The sequence below is a fragment of the Chrysemys picta genome, chromosome 2 (assembly GCF_011386835.1).
Source record: "Chrysemys picta bellii isolate R12L10 chromosome 2, ASM1138683v2, whole genome shotgun sequence".
NCBI classification, from domain to species: Eukaryota; Metazoa; Chordata; order Testudines; family Emydidae; genus Chrysemys; species Chrysemys picta.
This window is the reverse complement of record NC_088792.1, coordinates 58266022-58284687: the sequence shown is the minus strand read 5'-3', so window position 1 is coordinate 58284687 and position 18666 is coordinate 58266022. Positions and strand designations below refer to the sequence as shown.

At 41.0% G+C, this 18666-nt stretch overlaps 1 protein-coding gene across 3 annotated transcripts in view; it reads left to right on the top strand.

Moving 5' to 3' along the window:
* SNX13 (sorting nexin 13) overlaps positions 1-419 on the top strand; it is a 153808-nt gene extending 153389 nt beyond the window's left edge. For all 3 annotated transcript variants that reach the window (XM_065583229.1, XM_065583221.1, XM_042856479.2), the window contains one exon: positions 101-419. In XM_065583229.1, coding sequence (XP_065439301.1) covers positions 101-107 — 7 coding nt within the window. In that variant the 3' untranslated portion in view covers positions 108-419. The remainder of the gene's footprint in view (positions 1-100) is intronic.
* Positions 420-18666: the final 18247 nt, after the last annotated feature.

Genomic DNA, 18666 nt, shown 5'->3' with positions numbered 1-18666 from the left:
TAACTGCAGGCCTTCCTCAAACTATTCTACATGTTTGGACCTATATTAGAAAAAAAAAATCTTTACCCTTTGGCTTTTTCCCTTGGGTTTCTTTTCACAGCAGCTGAGTCTGCAATGGAAGTACAATTGTTACCTTTGAGAGAGAGAGAGAGATTCCAGCTGTTCCTTATTCATCATAAAGATGTTCTGAGATCGTGAAGCCACAAAGATATCATTTGTTTTACCCTGTGGTAAACTATGTACTGTGCCTATTTTCAGCTAATTTACACTTTTGTTACAGAATATATGTACACTTCAGGGATTTCATTAGCTGGGAATTTATATGCATGTTTATTTCAGCTACCACTACTGATAGTAATACTTCACAGGAAGAATTTTAATATTTTAGGTTACTCAAAATAAAAAAACTTGCCCAAGAATTATTTTCTTTTAAAAATATTCCTTCTGTTGAATCTACAAAATTATGCATCTGCTAGTTGCTACATGAAGGTATATGTTTGTATTTTATTTAGTTTTTACCCTCCAAGATACCACAGTATGTCTAATTTATATGGTCTTTGATCTCTGGCAAAGGGGAAAGGTAGCTGGTATTTATATTATGCACTCATCACTTATCTTGACTTTTCTAACTTCAAACTTCTTGCTGTATCCCTCAGAGAAAAGGAAATTAACTTACGTAATGAAAACAGTGTAAATCTACTTTTACTAAATATTTCAAAACCAATTAAGGTTTAATTTCATGAAATGTTCCATCTGTACTATTTTAGTTTTTCCTCCCCAATTCACTATATTTGGATACTTTAGTATTTAAGTATCTCCAATAACTATTTCTCTTGCAAAGCTTTTTTTAAAATTACTATGGTCCATTGAGGTAAGGAATTGTTCACATACGACAGTTTCATAGACTAATTTCTGTTAATCATTTTGATACCCTACTTCAGGAGGGGCTAACTGGAGTATTCACTTGATGTACTTTTAGGATCGGAATGGGGAACAATTTAATTCCAAAGAATAGTTTTAATTATACAATTAGATCCCTCTGTTTATGCAGAATTGTCAATTCAAAGCACTGAAAAAAATCGTGAGTCTGGCCCAAAATAAATAATGAAACTGGCTATAAAAACATGACTTAGGAAAAAAAAGAAGTGTATGTCTTGACAAGAGGGGGTATTGGCCTGCTGAATTTTTTTGAGCCTTTAGTGAGCACTGAAGTCATGTTTTCAAGCTTTTCATTGCAACCATGGGAGCTAGAGATTTACTTTGCTTAAAGGAAAGCAGAGATTCTCATAGAATTACCAGGGCTACAAGACAATACCCAAATATCATTAGATGCATAATATTGTGAGTTAGCAATGCTGTTACGTTCATTAAGGCCACACGTGCTCTCAACTGTGAATGACATCTTGTTTTGCTGTATCAAATGGCAGCGCATAGGAGAAAATGATTTTTTCTTGTTTGGCACCTAAAGGATGCAAACATAGGAAAACAAACTTCAGGCAAACCTTTTAGCTGGATGACTCCTTGGAAGAGTAGTGAACTGAAGTGGAATTTTTCTGAGTCTCAGGTGAAGGGGGTGGAGGTGTTTAGAATCTTTATAAAAGAGAATATTCTCCTAAGAGGCAGGAGCTTAAATAACAAAACATCAAAATCATAACAAAACATTCATTTATTTATTTAGCAAAGCATTGTTTGTCTACAAATCCACTTTCCCTCTCCCTTGCTCAGATTTCAGGTCTTATGCAGTCTTAAATCCACTATAGTCCTGCAAGGATAAACAAGGCCTTAGATTTCTAATGTAGAAACAATAGAAAAAACTTGGAAAAAATTAGGTGCTTCATTTTCTGTTGCCCTCCACCTTGTGTAGTCATGCGTGTCATTTTTGAAACTTTTATGAACATTCGTGACAGTCAAACTTGATCATACAAATGTTTGTGGAAAGTGAATAAAGGACATTCAGATGGCTGAAGCAAATTCATTCAGCCAGTAAATATTAGTAGGCTGTTTTTTCAATGCCCATCTCAATTCTATAATATGTCATCTGTCTCTTACAAAAAGGTAATGAATAGAAAGGGAAGAGTATTAGTGCCATCTCTAACACTGGGAAGTCCCACTCTGTTATGAAGGAAAAGCGGGCTCATGCTAATTAAAGGAGATGGTTTCCTAGCAAAATCAACAGGTATTGGTTGTTTTGACTTAAACATAACAAAACCATCTTACAAAGACTTAGACACTTCTAATATATATTCGAATCATAACTGTCAAACAGTGAAACCAGCAGCATTCTCAGAAACGGAAATAACCAAGCAGCAACTGAAACTCAGAGCTAAACAATAGACCATCTGATACACAAGTATCTTTATCACATCCTTCCCTCCCTGAAAGCGGGGGAAAATAGAAGAAGGGTTTTGCAGCATGTCCTGGTTGTTTGAACCAACTGGAATAGTGAAACCAGAGAAAGCCAGCCTTGGAGGTGTTAACCTTCTCTTATAAACCAAGAGGCCTCCAGTCCTAAGCGCCTCTGCTGGAGGAAACTGCTGCAGGTATCACACAGGGAGAGAGGCAATCGCTCATTGGCAGAACCCAAGTGATCTAGGGCGTATAGGACCAAACCAACAGGTAGCCAGCACTAGAGTCATCATGTGTTCCTAACAGAAAACACCTGCAAATAAATGGACTGAATGAATTAAAGAGGCAGCTCCGTGCATAATTCATTACAATACTCTGTGTTGAGCAAACAATAATGTATCGACACTAGTAATCTTTGTATACAACTTGCAAATGCCCAGCTAGGCACAGAGTCAGGGGGAAATCTCAAACTGGCTACTGCTGACCTGAGCATCTCTCAACAGCTGGGGATCTAGCTAGGCTCCTTAACTGGGAACCTGAGTAACAAAAGGTGGCCACATGCGACCCATGTCAGTGGGGCATTTAAAATCCTCACCCCATCTTCCAGTTGTTTCCCTCCATCCTACCGGGATCTTTCATCCAGTCTGGACCGTAGCCAGCCATGTCAATTGCAGTTATATATATGGTAAGACATTAAGTGAATCAGATGGATTAGGTCAGATTAATACTAAGTTTAGCATACTGAGAGCCCCCATAGCTCACATTTCCTCACTAGTTCTTCTAGCAGCCCTATATGTGCTGGCCAAGAGGGCAGACCAAATGAGAATGTTCTTAAGGAGGTCAAACAATTGCATAAAAATGCCCTTTGGGGATGCTCAGCAGGAAGGAACAGCGTTATTCCAAAACCTATACATTCACTCTTGCTGACATATGCAAGCAAGTCAGCAATATCTCATGACCAGTTGTCAATAGGAACAGGTAGGTCTAATATTGGCATGGACTGTTGGGCCAAGATTTTCAAAAATGGATGTCTAAAGTTAATTGCTAAAATCTGTGTTTAGAAAAATCAAGCCACTTATTTTGGTGCCTACATATGGATTACTAACTGCAGCTGTTCATTTTAAAAAAATCTTTGCCCTGATCTTCATCCAGTGTTTAAAGTGTGCTGTCTCAGACCCAACAAATAAAAGGTCTAAAGAGCAACCTGGGTTTCCGAGGGTGCGTATATTTACGCACCCTCAGCCTGGGGGGAGAAACCCCTCTAGATTCTTTCCCTGCTTGCTTGCCTCCTGGGGATGAACAGTGAGTCAGGGCTGCTGCAGGAAGTATGCAGAGTGCTCTCCTGGTCCCCTCAGGAGCAGACCCCATTCTCATGAGAGGCAGGAAAGGGGAATGAGAGAGCTCAGCCTCCTCTGCCCCTCTCCTGCAACACCCAACCTGGAAAGCAGCAAAGGGGACCCTACTGCAGTCCACTCAGGCTGGGAGAGAGGGATGAGGAAACCCAGGAGGAGCAGATGTGAGTCTAGGAGGCAGAATTAAAGGGGGAGCAGCAAGGAGCGGAATAGATGTGGGAGCAGAATTTAGTGGGGGATGTGATTTGGCAGTTGGGGCAGAATTAAATGCTGGCCAGGGGGATGGGCAGCTTTGAGGGGTGATGAGGTACCCCCACTTTTTTTCAGACCACTTCCATCATCTGCAGCTAGGAAGAGAACATTCAGCATTGTGATGCGTGTAACATTCTCATCTCAGCACGAAGACTGAAGACTGAATACTGGGTGTTGTTCGGTTGCACTGTTAGGGTCAAGCAATAGTTTCCCGAGATCAAGCCCTAGCCCACTCTAAGAGAGGCATTATTGTCTCTAGCAACAATGGACCTATGTCTTTCCCACTGGCCTTCGACATCCAATAGATGCATGGGTTGGTTGCTCTTGGTGGAGGTGAAGGTTCTGGCACAGGATGTTCCCAGTATCTCCAGTACCCTGGGAGCAACTCAAGCAGAGCAAACTTAGCATTTTCCCCTTCCCACAGGTGCAGAGTTCATTTCAAATCCACCTACAACGTTACATGAAATTTCCTCAAAACAGGAAAGAATTGAATCCATTGAGGAAAGAGTCTAGATTAACCTGGCTATCCACTACCTGAATCAAATCTGTTGTGAGGTTTTATAGATGTGATGGAGGGAGACATGCAGAATAAGATGTTAATAGGGGTGGGTTTGTGAAATAATGGACCCAAACCTTTGCCTCAAATTCAAACTGGATCTTTCTTGGGGTTGAAAATGATCTTGGAGGGGCATTTGCTTCTAGCTGAAACACTGTAAAGCAGAAAAACCTATAGGAGACAGAATTCAAGCTTCAATTCACAGGCTCTAAGTAGTATGACATGGGTCAGACAAATTACTGAACTTTTGGATTCTTTACTGATCTTCTAAATCTTTTGAAGTTTGCCCATCACTAATATGAAACGATTAGGATCTACAAGCACTGAGTTTGAGTGTTTGGGGCTAGCACCTGCTGAGTCAGAAATTTTAGGTCAATAGAGTTCCTAGTCTTTTCAGCAATTTTATTATGGTTCTGTTAGACATAGTCTACATCAGAAAAATATTCAAGATTAAGTTTTCTTGATTGATTCCCCCCCTTCCGCCCTCTCCCTCCGTCCCCCCCCAAAAAAACCCAACCCACACACATTTTGGGTTCCATCATGTTTAAACACACTTGACATTAAAACATTCTGTCATCTGTTTTCAGGCCCAAGGACTCTTCAGAATTACTCTTGTTGATCATCTTGAGGGAGATCGGTTAGAATTGCAACTCAGTTGGCCAGTTTGGCTTTCTTAGGTGAGCAAAGTTGGTGTCTTTTCATGAGAAATTAAGATAGTAAAGAGTAAGCAAGACATTTAAGCCTTTGCCTCTGACAACATACAGTTTTTCTCTATAGTATATTTTCCATTGCTTTTTCCAATCAAATAACTCAAAAGACAGGGCTTCTATCATTCTCCTGTTCCACAGTCAAATGACTTTTTTTAAAAATTCAACCCAAGTCCATTATTCTCCTTCTTTGATGTTCAGTGAAGATGGTAGGAAAAGTCAATAATTTTTCAGGGGAAATTTAAAAAGATAATTGTCAATTTCCTGTGTTTAAAAAAAAAATCAGATTTAGAATGGAAAACCAGAATCCTGAACAATTTTAATGAAGAAATATGGTTTCACTTTTTTATTGGGAAAAAAAAAACCCTAGAAAATACGCTCAAATGAATTTTTCCAGTTTTGTTTTTGACAGGAAGCCATTTTGTCTACATTATTTTTTATACAAATTGACTAGTCCAGCATTTTCACCCCTCAGATAGTTGAGTTATCACACAGCACTTCTTAGCTGTTTGATCAAGCTCTACACATTTAGGTGTTTTTTTTCCCTTCCTAACAAATTCCTCTTTGAAAATTATAGCCTCTGTGTGAAGGAGCTGAGCACCCAACTCCCCTAGGCCCCTTTGACAATTCCAGCCTAAACATTTATCTTGCCTTTCCCCGAATTGCAGTTCCTCACCATTTCTCTGGTTCTGAGATAATAGTAGTATCAAAATACTAAAAAATGTGATATTAATAGATAGAAATAAGACTTGTTAAATATTTCCCATACCTGTTTTTGAAAGGAGTGATTTAATGGACTGACAAACAGTAGAACCAACCACTCCTGAGTTTTAAACCTGATTCTGATAGCAACTTCTCCTTTTGGCTTTAGTCAAGTCACTTACCTCTTTTCTGCCTGTTTTCCCCATCTGTAAAATCAGGGCAATACCTCACAAGAACACTGTGAAAATGAATAGTATTAGTATGGTGCTTTGACAATAAATTTAAAAAAGCTATGAATTACTTTGGTGGTGTCTGGCACTGTACAGGATATCTAACAGTATGCCTGTGCTTCAAGTGACGGTGTGATTGTAGTGCAGATAGGCATATTTGTGCTAGATTTAATCCATGCCTACTTAGGCTAATATGCCTACTTGTGCTACAATCACACCTTTGTTTGCAGTCTTGACAAATGTAATCTCACTGTATATTCCCCCATAATATGGGACATATTTTTATGTACGCAACCCAAAACTGGAGTGGTATTTGGCATCTTTTCACTGACCTTGCCACCAGGAGTGGCGCCAGGGTTTTTGCCGCCCTAGGGCTGCAGCACTCCTCCTCTGAGCATTCGGCGACGGGGGTCCTTCCGCTCCGTGTCTTCGGGGCACTTCAGCGGCGGGTCCTTCACTTGCTCCGGGACCCGCCACCGAAGTGCCCCAAAGACGCGGAGAGGAAGGACCCCCTGCCACTGAATTTCCGCGGAGGACAGCAAAATGCCACCCCCCAAATCCTGCTGCCGTGGGCGACTGCCTAGGGTCGCCTAGTGGAAGTGCCGGCCCTGCTTGCCACCAAAGTTTAACCTCCAGAGACTGCTGTCTCTAATGGCACCATTCAAAAATTTCTTGTTGGATTTATTTGCTATCAACCCTCTGACTGTGCTGTGGTATCTCCTTGGTCAGTCTGAGCTATTTCTCTCTATATACAACTTCTTAGGTCAAAAAACAGAGCATGATCAATAGTGTGACTTCTGTTTTAATGATAACGTAAACAAAACATTATTTTGGCATGTCTTAAAGTCACTCATTCTTCGGGCATGTATATGGGGCACAGGGCCGGCTCCAGGGTTTTGGCCACCCCAAGCAACCAAAAAAAAAAAAAAAAAAAAAAAGGCCGCGATCGTGATCTGCGGCGGCAATTCGGCGGGAGGTCCTTTGCTCCCAGCAGGAGTGAGGAACCGTCCGCCGAATTGCCGCCGAATACCTGGACGTGCCGTCCCTCTCCGGAGTGGCCGCCCCAAGCACCTGCTTGCCAGGCTGGTGCCTGGAGCCAGCCCTGATGGGGCAAACTATATTTAATACACATATATATGTATATATAACAAACAATTTTGAACAGGTCCCTATGTTTTAGCATAAAATTATGGTATTTTATTGTCTGCTGAAAGTGACAGAGATCAGGAATGACACAAAATGATGGATTTTCTGGAATACTTACACAAAAACCTTATAGTGATTTTGAAACTCTTTGCCTGCAGAACTTGCTCTTGAAGCCTGGGTATCAGACATTTTCATGATTAGTTGATGTCATGATTTCATATATTTATTAGGGCTGTCAAGCGATTTAAAAAAATGAATCGCAATTAATCACGCAATAAAAAAATTAATCACGATTAATTGCACAATTAATTGCACTGTTAATAGAATACCATTTATTTAAATATTTTTGGATGTTTTCTACATTTTCAAATATATTGATTTCAATTACTACCCAGAATACAAAGTGTACAGTGCTCACTTTATATTTATTTTATTACAAATGTTTGCACTGTAAAAAAGCAAAAGAAATAGTATTTTTTAATTCATGTAATACAAGTACTGCAGTGCAATATCTTTATCATGAAAGTTGAACGTACAAATATAGAATTATGTATAAAAAAAACTGCATTCAAAAATAAATTAGTCTGCAAGTCCACTGAGTCTTACTTCTTGTTCAGCCAATCGGTCAGACAAACAAGTTTGTTTACATTTGCAAGAGATAATGCTGCCCGCTTCTTGTTTACAATGTCACCTGAAAGTAAGAACAGGCGTTCTCATGGCACTGTTATAACCGGCGTCACCAGATATTTAGTGCCAGATGCGCTAAAGATTCATATGTCTCTTCGTGCTTCAACCACCGTTCCAGAAGACATGCATCCATGCTGATGACGGATTCTGCTTGATAACAATCCAAAGCAGTGCGGACTGACGCATGTTCATTTTCATTATCTGAGTCAGATGCCACTAACAGAAGGTTGATTTTCTTTTTTGGTGGTTTGGGTTCTGTCGTTTACGCATCAAAGTGTTGCTCTTTTAAGACTTCTGGAAGCATGCTCCACATCTCGTCCCTCTGATTTTGGAAGGCACTTAAATCTTGGGTGGAGTGCTGGGGCTATCTTTAGAAATCTCACAGTGGTACCTTCTTTGCATTTTGTCAAATCTCCAGTGAAAGTGTTCTTAAAATGAACAACATGTGCTGGGTCACCATCTGAGACTGAGTTCAGTCACAAATTTAATTAATGCATTATTTTTTTTAACAAGCATGTGGAAGCAGAGAAAGAACTGACAGGAAGGGGATGCAATGCATGACCGTTCTTTCTCTGCTTCCACAAGCATCATCAGCATGGAAGCATGTCCTCTGGAATGGCAGCTGAAGCATGAAGGGGCATACGAATGTTTAGCATATCTGGCACGTAAATATCTTGCAATGCCGTCTACAAAAGTGCCATGCAAATGCCTGTTCTCACTTTCTGGTGACATTGTAAATAAGAAGCAGGCAGCAGTATTTCCTGCAAATGTAAACCAACTTGTTTGTCTTGGCGATTGGCAAAACAAGAAGTAGGACTGAGTGGACTTGTAGGTTCTGAAGTTTTACGTTTTGTTTTTGAGTGCAGTTATATAACAAAAAAAATCTACTTTTGTAAATTGCACTTTCATGACAGACATTGCATTATGGTACTTGAATTAGGTGAATTGAAAAATACTATTTCTTTTGCTTATCATTTTTACAGTGCAAATATGTTATCAAAAATAATATACACTTGGATTTCAATTACAACGCAGAATAAAATGTATATGAAAATGTAGAAAAACATCCAAAATATTTAATAAATTTCAATTGGTCATTTATTGTTTAACAGCGCAATTAAAACTGTGATTAGTCGTGATTAATTTTTTTGAGTTAATTGCATGAGTCAACTGCGATTAATTGACAGCCCTATTATATATGCTATTAAGCAACGGATCAGCTGCAAGATGGTGTGGAGAGGTTTTCAGAGAGAGGGTGTGGGAAGGCTTTATGAAAGAATTGGGTTTGGTGGGTATGTCAGGTGTTCAAGCACTGAAAAGTGGTAGGCTGACCCAAATATATGTGGTGGTAAGAAAAGAAATAAGAAGTCCGGCATATTAGGAGAAGACAAGGATCTCATTTCAGTATGGTAATGGTGGTAAGTACATAGAGTGAAATCCTGTCTCTATGGCAAAACTCCCATTGACTTAAGGAGTCCAGGATTTCACTCAATGTCTTAAAAACTGCATGTTGGCACAATCTGAAAAGAGTCAGGGAAGTTCTATGGATTCCAGCAGATCATTGGAATGCATTTTCCTTTAATCAGTTCAGGAAAAATCTATCATTTGGTTGAGATGTTTGACTTCTTGGGTGCTTTATAAAAACTAAATATAGATAGATTGGAGAGGCTTATGATATACTTAGTCACCTGCCGCACAGGACACGTGTTTTTTTATGACATCATGGCACTTCTTTCAGACCATTTTAATTTGCTGAGAGGTTAAAGTAGTGAAACACTGGAGAGGGCTCCTTACCCAAGATGATGTGTGCTCTCTTAATATACTCTTTGTCATGTACATCTGTTCATGCTAAAGATACTTAAATCTATTGTAATTTTATATTCTGTATGAAAAAAGCAGGAATCTCTGGCCTTCTCTACACTAGAATGGCTTTGCCAGTATAGTTGCACCAGCCTAGGTATACCAGCAACACGCCCTGATGGAGAGACAGTTTATACTGACAGTTCTTTTGCCGATAAATTGACTTTTTGCTCATACGCATACTCTAGGGCTTTTGCCAGCATAGCTATCTTGGTCTGGGGTGTGACTTCTTTTCCGTCTCCCAACCAGCATTACTATGCTAGTAAGACTTTGTAGTAGCCTATGTAATGTCAGTGTGAACTGAAGGAGGAGATAGGGAGACCCGGTGTCCGATTTTTGACCAGAACACCTGGTTGAAAAGGGACCCTGGCACCTCCAGTCAGCACCACCGACCGGGCCATTAAAATTCCAGTCACTGGTGCTGTAGGTCTAAGGCAGGTTTGTCCCTACATGTGCTGGCTCTGTGCTGTGCCCCAGAAGTGGCCAGCAGGTCTGGCTCCTAGGCGGGGGGGGGGGGGGGGGGACATGGGTCTCCCTGCGCTGCCCCCGGCCTGAGCACCAGCTCCGCACTCCCATTGGCCAGCAGCCCCGACCAATGGGAGCTGCGGAGATGGTGCCTTTGGGTGAGAGCAGCGTGTAAAGCTGCCTGCCACCCCTCCGCTTAGGAGCCGGACCTGCTGGTCGCTTGTACAGCATGGTCCGCAGTGCCAGGACAGGCAGGAAGCCTTCCTTAGCCCCCCTGCTGCGCCACTGACCGGGAGCCACCTGAGCCCCAAAGCCCTGGCCCCACCCCAGAGCCTGCACTCCTAAGTAAATTTCCCAAAATATTTATTTCACTTGAATTCTACCTAAGTTATACCTAAGATAATATATTTAAAAACTATGGTTTGTTTTAGTGAATTTGTTTAAAACTCATTATTTAGTCTCATTTACCCTGGGAGTAAATGTTGTTTTTAAATGGTGACCACTGTAGTACATTTCAAAAAGCTAATTTATTCTGAGGGAGTTTACGTCCATGTTACCACTCTAGGGTTTGGCTGGCTCATGTGATGATGCACTGTTCTTGCAGGCCTTCAGATTACAGTGTATAATGTAAGGGATATAGAGTATATTTCTAAATGTCTAACCATTGAGGACATTGTGAAAGGGAATCTTTAAGAAATGTGTAGGAATCAAAGTGTGAACATTATAATTAAAACAGAAATGGGTCAAAACTGGAACTTCATATGAAACACCCTTTGAATTACAGGGGAATGATTGGGCCTATTTACTTCAATTAGATTGTTCACATGAGCAAAAGCTGCAGGATTGGACCCATGGATTTTAAACCATTACTATCATTTAACATAATGCTTATTCTGATTGGCCGTCTTCATTTTATTCCCCATCTTAAGGTTGTCTTTAAAGTGGAAGGGAGCAGTTACATCCATTAGGAGCCAAGTCCAATACTACTTTAAAACATAGTGTTTAGAACTACATAGTGCTTTGCAGCTTCAAATAGTTTGAGTGTTAACTAGTTCAATCCCCCTGGCACCCCTGCAAGAGAGGCAAGAAAATGTTACCCTCATTTTCCAGGAAGCGGAGAGCTAATGGGCCTGATCCAAAGCTCTCTGAAGTCAGTGGCTTGTCCAAGGCTGAAGACATGAACAAGATAGCTGGGAGTTCCTACCTCACAGTATTCTTAGCAATTAGATTGTACCTCTAAATATTTACCAGCCTATTATTTGTCAATTTTTTGTATTTTTCTCCTCTCTTTCCCTCCCCCTCCCGCCCCCATCCCAGCATACCAATGCATTGCTATGTTTTGGTAAATGTAATAATAAGGCAAACAATGATTTGACTTTACCAGCAATTCCTCAGATAAAGCCAATTTCATTCTTTTCAAAAGAGTTCATTGTTACCAACCCAGCTCCACAGTAGTTGGGATTTTTCTCATTTTACTCCTATGGAAAATCTTATAGCTGCAGGTGTTTTTCCTTTTTCAGGAGGGGGGTGGAGGGAGCAGTTCATGGAGGTCACAGAAGCATGAAATCTGCCCTAATTCAGCTTAGCTGCTAATTACATAGAGAGAAAGGAAAGTGTGACTGAGTATTGAGTAAATGTCAGTTGGCACCTGTTTTCACCATCTCAATTTGTTTTTCTTCTCACAGCATTTTACACCTCTTAATTTAATTTGTGACTAACCTTTTCTCCTCCCAGCTGTCCCTGGCTATAGAGCACACATTCCAGCTGGTGTTATCAGGGGCTTAAATGGCCCATATACTGAGCCAAGCAAATTACCGAAGTTGCATAGAACCTTAGGGTCCCAGCACTCACTGCCTTATCTCACAACAAGCTGGTAACTTGAGTCTCAGGATCTGAAATGGAGTAAGCATATTTCAAATACCTCCAGAAAGTCTTTCCCATCCTAACTATGTTGTTTTGGGATTAAAAAAGACTTTAGGTAACAAAGTGGCCCATTCAGTGGCTTTGCAATAATTACAATGCTAATGTTGATTTAAGTTTCTTTTTTAAACATAAGGGTTCCTAATGGTATTTGCAGAATAGTTCATCTGAGGAACAGGCTGCTTTGCAGCGGTACTGTTGAAATGTGTGGCGTGTAAGAGTTACATTTGACACGTCAAAACAAAACAAAAAGAGCTGCAGGTCTGGAGAAATGGAACATTCCACTCTAGTTCCCCAGGAAAGTTTAAGGCAGTCCCAAAGTGAGATACAGAGCAGTAGCAAATTTAATTTCTTGGGCCTCAGGCTGTGATAACTTAATCCCTCCTCTCTACCACAGCTATCTTCCAAAGTAAGATGTGTGACTGTCTGGAGAAGTTAACAGACGGAAGATTGAAAGATCATGAATTTGCAAGTTACAGAAGCCAACAAAATCCCCTAAGCTTTGTCTATGGAGGTTCAGAGCATTCCAGGCCAATAGCGGACAAACTAGCCTGACTCTGTTCTCTTTCTGAGCCAACATTTCTGATGTGCTGTGAGTCCTGTGACTTTGCAGAGATTATGAAGTTTATAAGCAGCAGTGGTCCATTAAATAGGTTGCTAATTTGTCTGCATTGCAAAAATAAGTATTCAAAACCAACAGCTCTTTCTGTCACGGCAGCCAAATAACTTGCTCGGGATATTTCCATTGTGATAAGCCTGTAAAACAGCGTTACATTATTGTCACTTTTATAGTGGGGTGGGACTTGTGAGATTTGTTATAGAAATTAATATGCAAGCCCCCTGTACGTGACTTCCCCCCTATACACACACACACATACACTACATCTATTACCCCTGGGCAGTAAATCATCTCTTTTCCTCTATAAAATATACACTTGGCTGATATGTTCCGTACAGCACCTGCTTTTGGAAATGGGCCTTGGACTGATGAACTGGGGGAGAGATGGAGGGTAAAGAGCCTACTGCAGCTTCATGGGGAAACTCTGAGAGGCATTCAGTTTGGCAGCAGCTCTATTGAGTCCATTCCCTAGTCATGGGTGGTGCTTTCTGTAAGGCAGACCCCATCACTTGTGACCCTTTAGGCAGAGAAGTCAAGGATTGAATGGCCATGACAACTTGAGCTTCAGGTCCCACCAGGTGAGGAAGCACATAGTGTGGGGAAGCTCTAATGCTGAACAACTTGTCCTCCATAAAAAACGAGAATCCTGTTTATATTAGAGGGAAGGAACTAAATGTGAAACTTGAATACAGAGTAGGGTCCGTCTTTCAAACCCTTCTCTCTCCATTTCAGTTCAGGAGTATTCAAATTTGATTCTAATTTTCCACTAACCCTCCCCCTGCCAAGCGTTGGGATGTGTTGGGAAGTCACTACCATTCTGCTAGTGTTTAATGGACATAGTACTGATATGTGTGAAGAACCTTTCAGAAGCCTCTTTCAAATTAGAAAGGGAATGTGAATCTCAGCTTGTCTTTCCAGATGATGATGAATGGAAGAGGTTTCCCAGTAAGGAAATATGCACCAGGAAATAGTCCTGTTTGTTTTTGTTTTTTTGGAAAGTAATTTTTGTTTAGTCATACCACTAGTGAAGCCTTAAAGGGAAAAATAAAGTTGCTGGGAGAGCCCATATGCAGGACTGCAGTGTCTGAGTCTCCAAGATATTGGCATCTGTGGCCTAAAAAAACCCCAAAGCCTACCACCACAATTGGATTTTTCAGGTAACAGATCTTCCAAGTATATTTTTTGAGTGAATGAGCATAAATTCAGGACATTTACAACAGACATTTCTCTAAACAAGTCTGAAATTAGGGATTCTGGTAACCAAGAGAAGTCTATATAATTCTTGAGTGCATGGGTATCCAGCCATGTATAATTAATAGAGACCAGGGGTGTACTCATATCATCTAGTCTGTCCCTTATCTACTGCGGTGAAGGCATTTGAGGTCCATTTGGGGAGTGATAAATGATCATGCTCATTGCCTGTTCATTGTTCTGCTGCCTCCTGTCTCACATTTGACCCCAGCTGTTTGATTGTGTGCTTCAAGTGAAAAATCAAAATTACCTGTAAATTTTAAATCATGAGGAACCCCCTCTTTCCAGTGAGTATTTACAAAATAGAGCTAATGGAAAAGGGGGTATTTGAAAAGTTTGGCTAACCTTTTGTTCACTTATATTTTCTTGTACCTGTGACTTCTGGTTTCAGCTAGAAGCAAAAGTACCAAAATATCACAAGAACCTGATTGCAGCCATCATGAGCCAGCATCTTTTGAAAGACTTCCAGTTAGATTCCTAGCCAAAAAAATTGCATAAGGTGCTGAAGCAAATTTGGGGGGTCATCTTCCTCACCCCAACCCCTACTGCTTATTTTAATCCTTTCAGTGATCCTATCCCTTCAAAAAAAGGCTTGTGAGTTGGTCTAATTACCGTATTTTCCGGCGTATAAGACGACTGGGCGTATAAGACGACCCCCAACTTTTCCAGTTAAAATATAGAGTTTGGGATATACTCGCCGTATAAGACTACCCCTCTTCCAACGCACACCAAAAAAAAATTTAAAAAACATCAGATTTGATTTCAATATGGTAATTTTGCGAGATCTGAGAGGCAGAGAAGGAGGTACGGTAATAGGATACAAGGGCGGGCCAGACGGGTGAAAGAGGCGTGTTTTTCTGGGCACAGCGCCGCTCTCTCTCTTTTTTCCATACCCCGGGCGTCCCGGACGCCTGCAGCTTGCTCCGCCCTTCACTTACACCTTCCCGGTGAGGCGCCCCCTCACCTCGTCATCGGGCGGGGATGCGGCCGCGGCCGTTTTTGAGCTCCCCCCACCATATGCGGCGACCGCAGATTCTCCAGTCCGGCTCGGAAGTTTCAGCACCCGCCCTATAAGACGACACCCGGCGTATAAGACGACCCCCGACTTTTGAGAAGATTTTCCTGGGTTAAAAAGTAGTCTTATACGCCAGAAAATACAGTATATATTTCTCATACTGTGATAGTCAACTGCTGATGACAGAAGTGTCTGGGAAAACCCCAGTGGATGTGGTGCTTAATCTATGAAAGCAGCTGAATTTTTCCTTCATTCGTCTCTTAGGAGGAGACGCTGCTGTTTAAGAGAGTGTCAAAGCAAGACAAAAGATGAGAGACTAGAAGTGGGGGTAGGAGGGAGAGAAGCATTGGGAAAATGCATTTGTTTAGTCAGTATTCACAAGAGCTCTGGGGTCAAAGGTCACTCTAGCTCTTGGCAATTTTTTTATTTTTCTAAAACCAAAGATGGCTGTAATAAAGCCATATGATTAAGGAGTAAGCTTTCAACCCTGGCTCAGAACTGGGACCACCAGAAACTGATTACAGGACTTTTGAGGGTGGAAAAGGAAGTGTTAACCCCTTGAGCACACCCAAAAGGCATGCTGCTTCCAGAGAGGTCATGATTTCAAGTGCTGCTGTGGTTGTCAGAGCAGAATCTGACACAAAGCACTGCTGTATCCTTTAACGTGGGAGAGGAAACATTCACTTGGGAGGAGTCAAAAGTTCAATGAAACAGATAGTAAACAAGAGGTGTTTCCATACCTGCAAGTACAGCAAGGTTTTGCAGTGGACAAAATACACATCCGTCCCAGGTGCCAATAATTCAGGTAACACTGGGTTAAGCCATCCAAATGCTAAACAAATAAAATGAGATACATTGATGAATGGAATTGTTTCCTTACTACAGAATATATAATTGTTTCTTGATATATTGTTGACCCTGCGGCATGCATGTTAATTTCCTTCTCTGTCAGATGATGATTTCAGTTTTGTTCTAAATTACATTAGAAGCAATTATTGACGTTTTTGTTCAAAGTGTGTTTCCCCCTGGAATGTTCATTCTGTTTACAAACCCACCCATATGATAGCAAACACGTCCAGGGGAGTTAGGTTTTCTTGGCACGAATGTCTGAGTTACTCATCAGGACTAATCCCCAAATAGGTTTTAAGTGGGTCATCCCAAAAGTGCTAATGAAACCTTTATGCCATCCCATTATACCTACTTTGTGACACACAATCTGGTTTAAAGAAGAACAGGAGGACTTGTGGCACCTTAGAGACTAACAAATTTATTAGAGCATAAGCTTTCGTGGACTACAGCCCACTTCTTCGGATGCATATAGAATGGAACATATATTGAGGAGATATATATACACACATACAGAGAGCATAAACAGGTGGGAGTTGTCTTACCACCTCTGAGAGGCCAATTAATTAAGAGAAAAAAAACTTTTGAAGTGATAATCAAGCTAGCCGAGTACAGACAGACAGTTAGATAACAAGTGTGAGAGATTCAATGTTTGTAATGGCTCAACCATTCCCAGTCCTTATTCAAACCGGAGTTGATTGTGTCTAGTTTGCATATCAATTCTAGCTCAGCAGTTTCTCGTTGGAGTCTGTTTTTGAAGTTTTTCTGTTGTAATATAGCCACCCGCAGGTCTGTCACTGAATGACCAGACAGGTTAAAGTGTTCTCCCACTGGTTTTTGAGTATTTTGATTCCTGATGTCAGATTTGTGTCCATTAATTCTTTTGCGTAGAGACTGTCCGGTTTGGCCAATGTACATGGCAGAGGGGCATTGCTGGCACATGATGGCATATATCACATTGGTAGATGTGCAGGTGAACGAGCCCCTGATGGTATGGCTGATGTGATTAGGTCCTATGATGATGTCACTGGAATAGATATGTGGACAGAGTTGACATCGGGGTTTGTTACAAGGATAGGTTCCTGGGTTAGTGGTTTTGTTCAGTGATGTGTGGTTGCTGGTGAGTATTTGCTTTAGGTTGGGGGGTTGTCTGTAAGCGAGGACAGGTCTGTCTCCCAAGATCTGTGAGAGTAAAGGATCATCTTTCAGGATAGGTTGTAGATCTCTGATGATGCGCTGGAGAGGTTTTAGTTGGGGGCTGAAGGTGACAGCTAGTGGTGTTCTGTTATTTTCTTTGTTGGGCCTGTCTTGTAGGAGGTGACTTCTGGGTACTCGTCTGGCTCTGTCAATCTGTTTTTTCACTTCAGCAATCTGGTTTAAAATCCAATCCTGTGTTGGGATCTATGCAAAAAGACTCAATCAAGATTTTTTTATTCCATTTTCTTACTGCGACATTAAAGATGAATTACAAAAGAGAAAAATCTTTTAAAATAAATTTTAAGGTGCGTGGAGGTGGGAGGGGGAGAGAAGGCATAAAGAAGGGTAGGTTTGGAAGCCTGGCTAGCTTTTTACTTTTAGAAATTTTAGAAATTCAAGTTTTAGGTACCTGGAAGGCAACTGGAAAACTAGTGAAATTCTGGCACCATACGAGACTAAAATTGAATAACTGAGAGGGGAAGGGAATTTTAGTTTGAAATTCTTTTAACTTCTTTTTAACTCTAATGCTTTGGAGACAGAGTGCTTATGATAAAATTCAGCAGTCTTACTTCTTTCATATGAGAGTTTGCAATCCGTGCTCTTTTGAGACCCCTTGAATTCTTTCATTACAACTGGAAAAGACCAGAAGTGACAATCCTGCTATTTCTAGGTTATACAAGCAGGAAAACAAAACCTTATAAAAATAAATAAGCCTTCAGTCTCTCTTATATTTGATAAGAATCAAAAATGGGCACGTACCCTTTTTTAAAGTCTCTTACAGGTCACCTTTAAAAAATGGCCCCAGTGTAACTATTTTTCAAGGCCAAGGCATTGTAAAGATAAAGCCCACGCAGACTGGGCCCTTGTCCAGCCAGTTGAAGGGTTTTTTGAGTAGTGACTCAGATAGGCTTTCTCAGGTTCTTTTAAAACAAAAATCAATCTTCTAAAATTGTTTTGATAGAGGCAGGAAAAATAAGGTCTGTGTTTCTGTGCATGTGTGGGAGGGAGAAAAAGTATCAACATCTGAGAAGCTAAACAAACCTTCCTTTCATTGTGCTTGGGCACAAAGAGCTTGTTTTGAGTTTTGGATACTTACGGCTTCCCCCTGCTCTCTTTGTATTTCCCATTGTTTGCTTGCAAAACAGTCTGGTTGACTAGGAACATGGGAGCTGTGGTAGTCCCTTCTGACTGCGCCCGTCCATGGGCCAACATTAGTGGTGTACAGCGTGCGTAAAGTAGCGCTTTTGATATGGTGTGAGCAGAGATTTCATTTTTCCAAGGTCACATGCTCATACCTTGTCATTGCAATTTGTTGCACATTTTTGCATGTCAGTGAAATTTCGTCTTCCCAACCAACTGCCGTAGGTTCCTAGTCTGGAACAAACTATTGGCCTCATCCTGAGAACTGGCATGTACCCCGTGACTCCTGGTGACTTCAATGGGAGTTGTGGTTGCTTCATAACTAGGTCCCATGGATGTGCTGAGAACTTTGAGCTATCAACCTTCTTCCAGTAT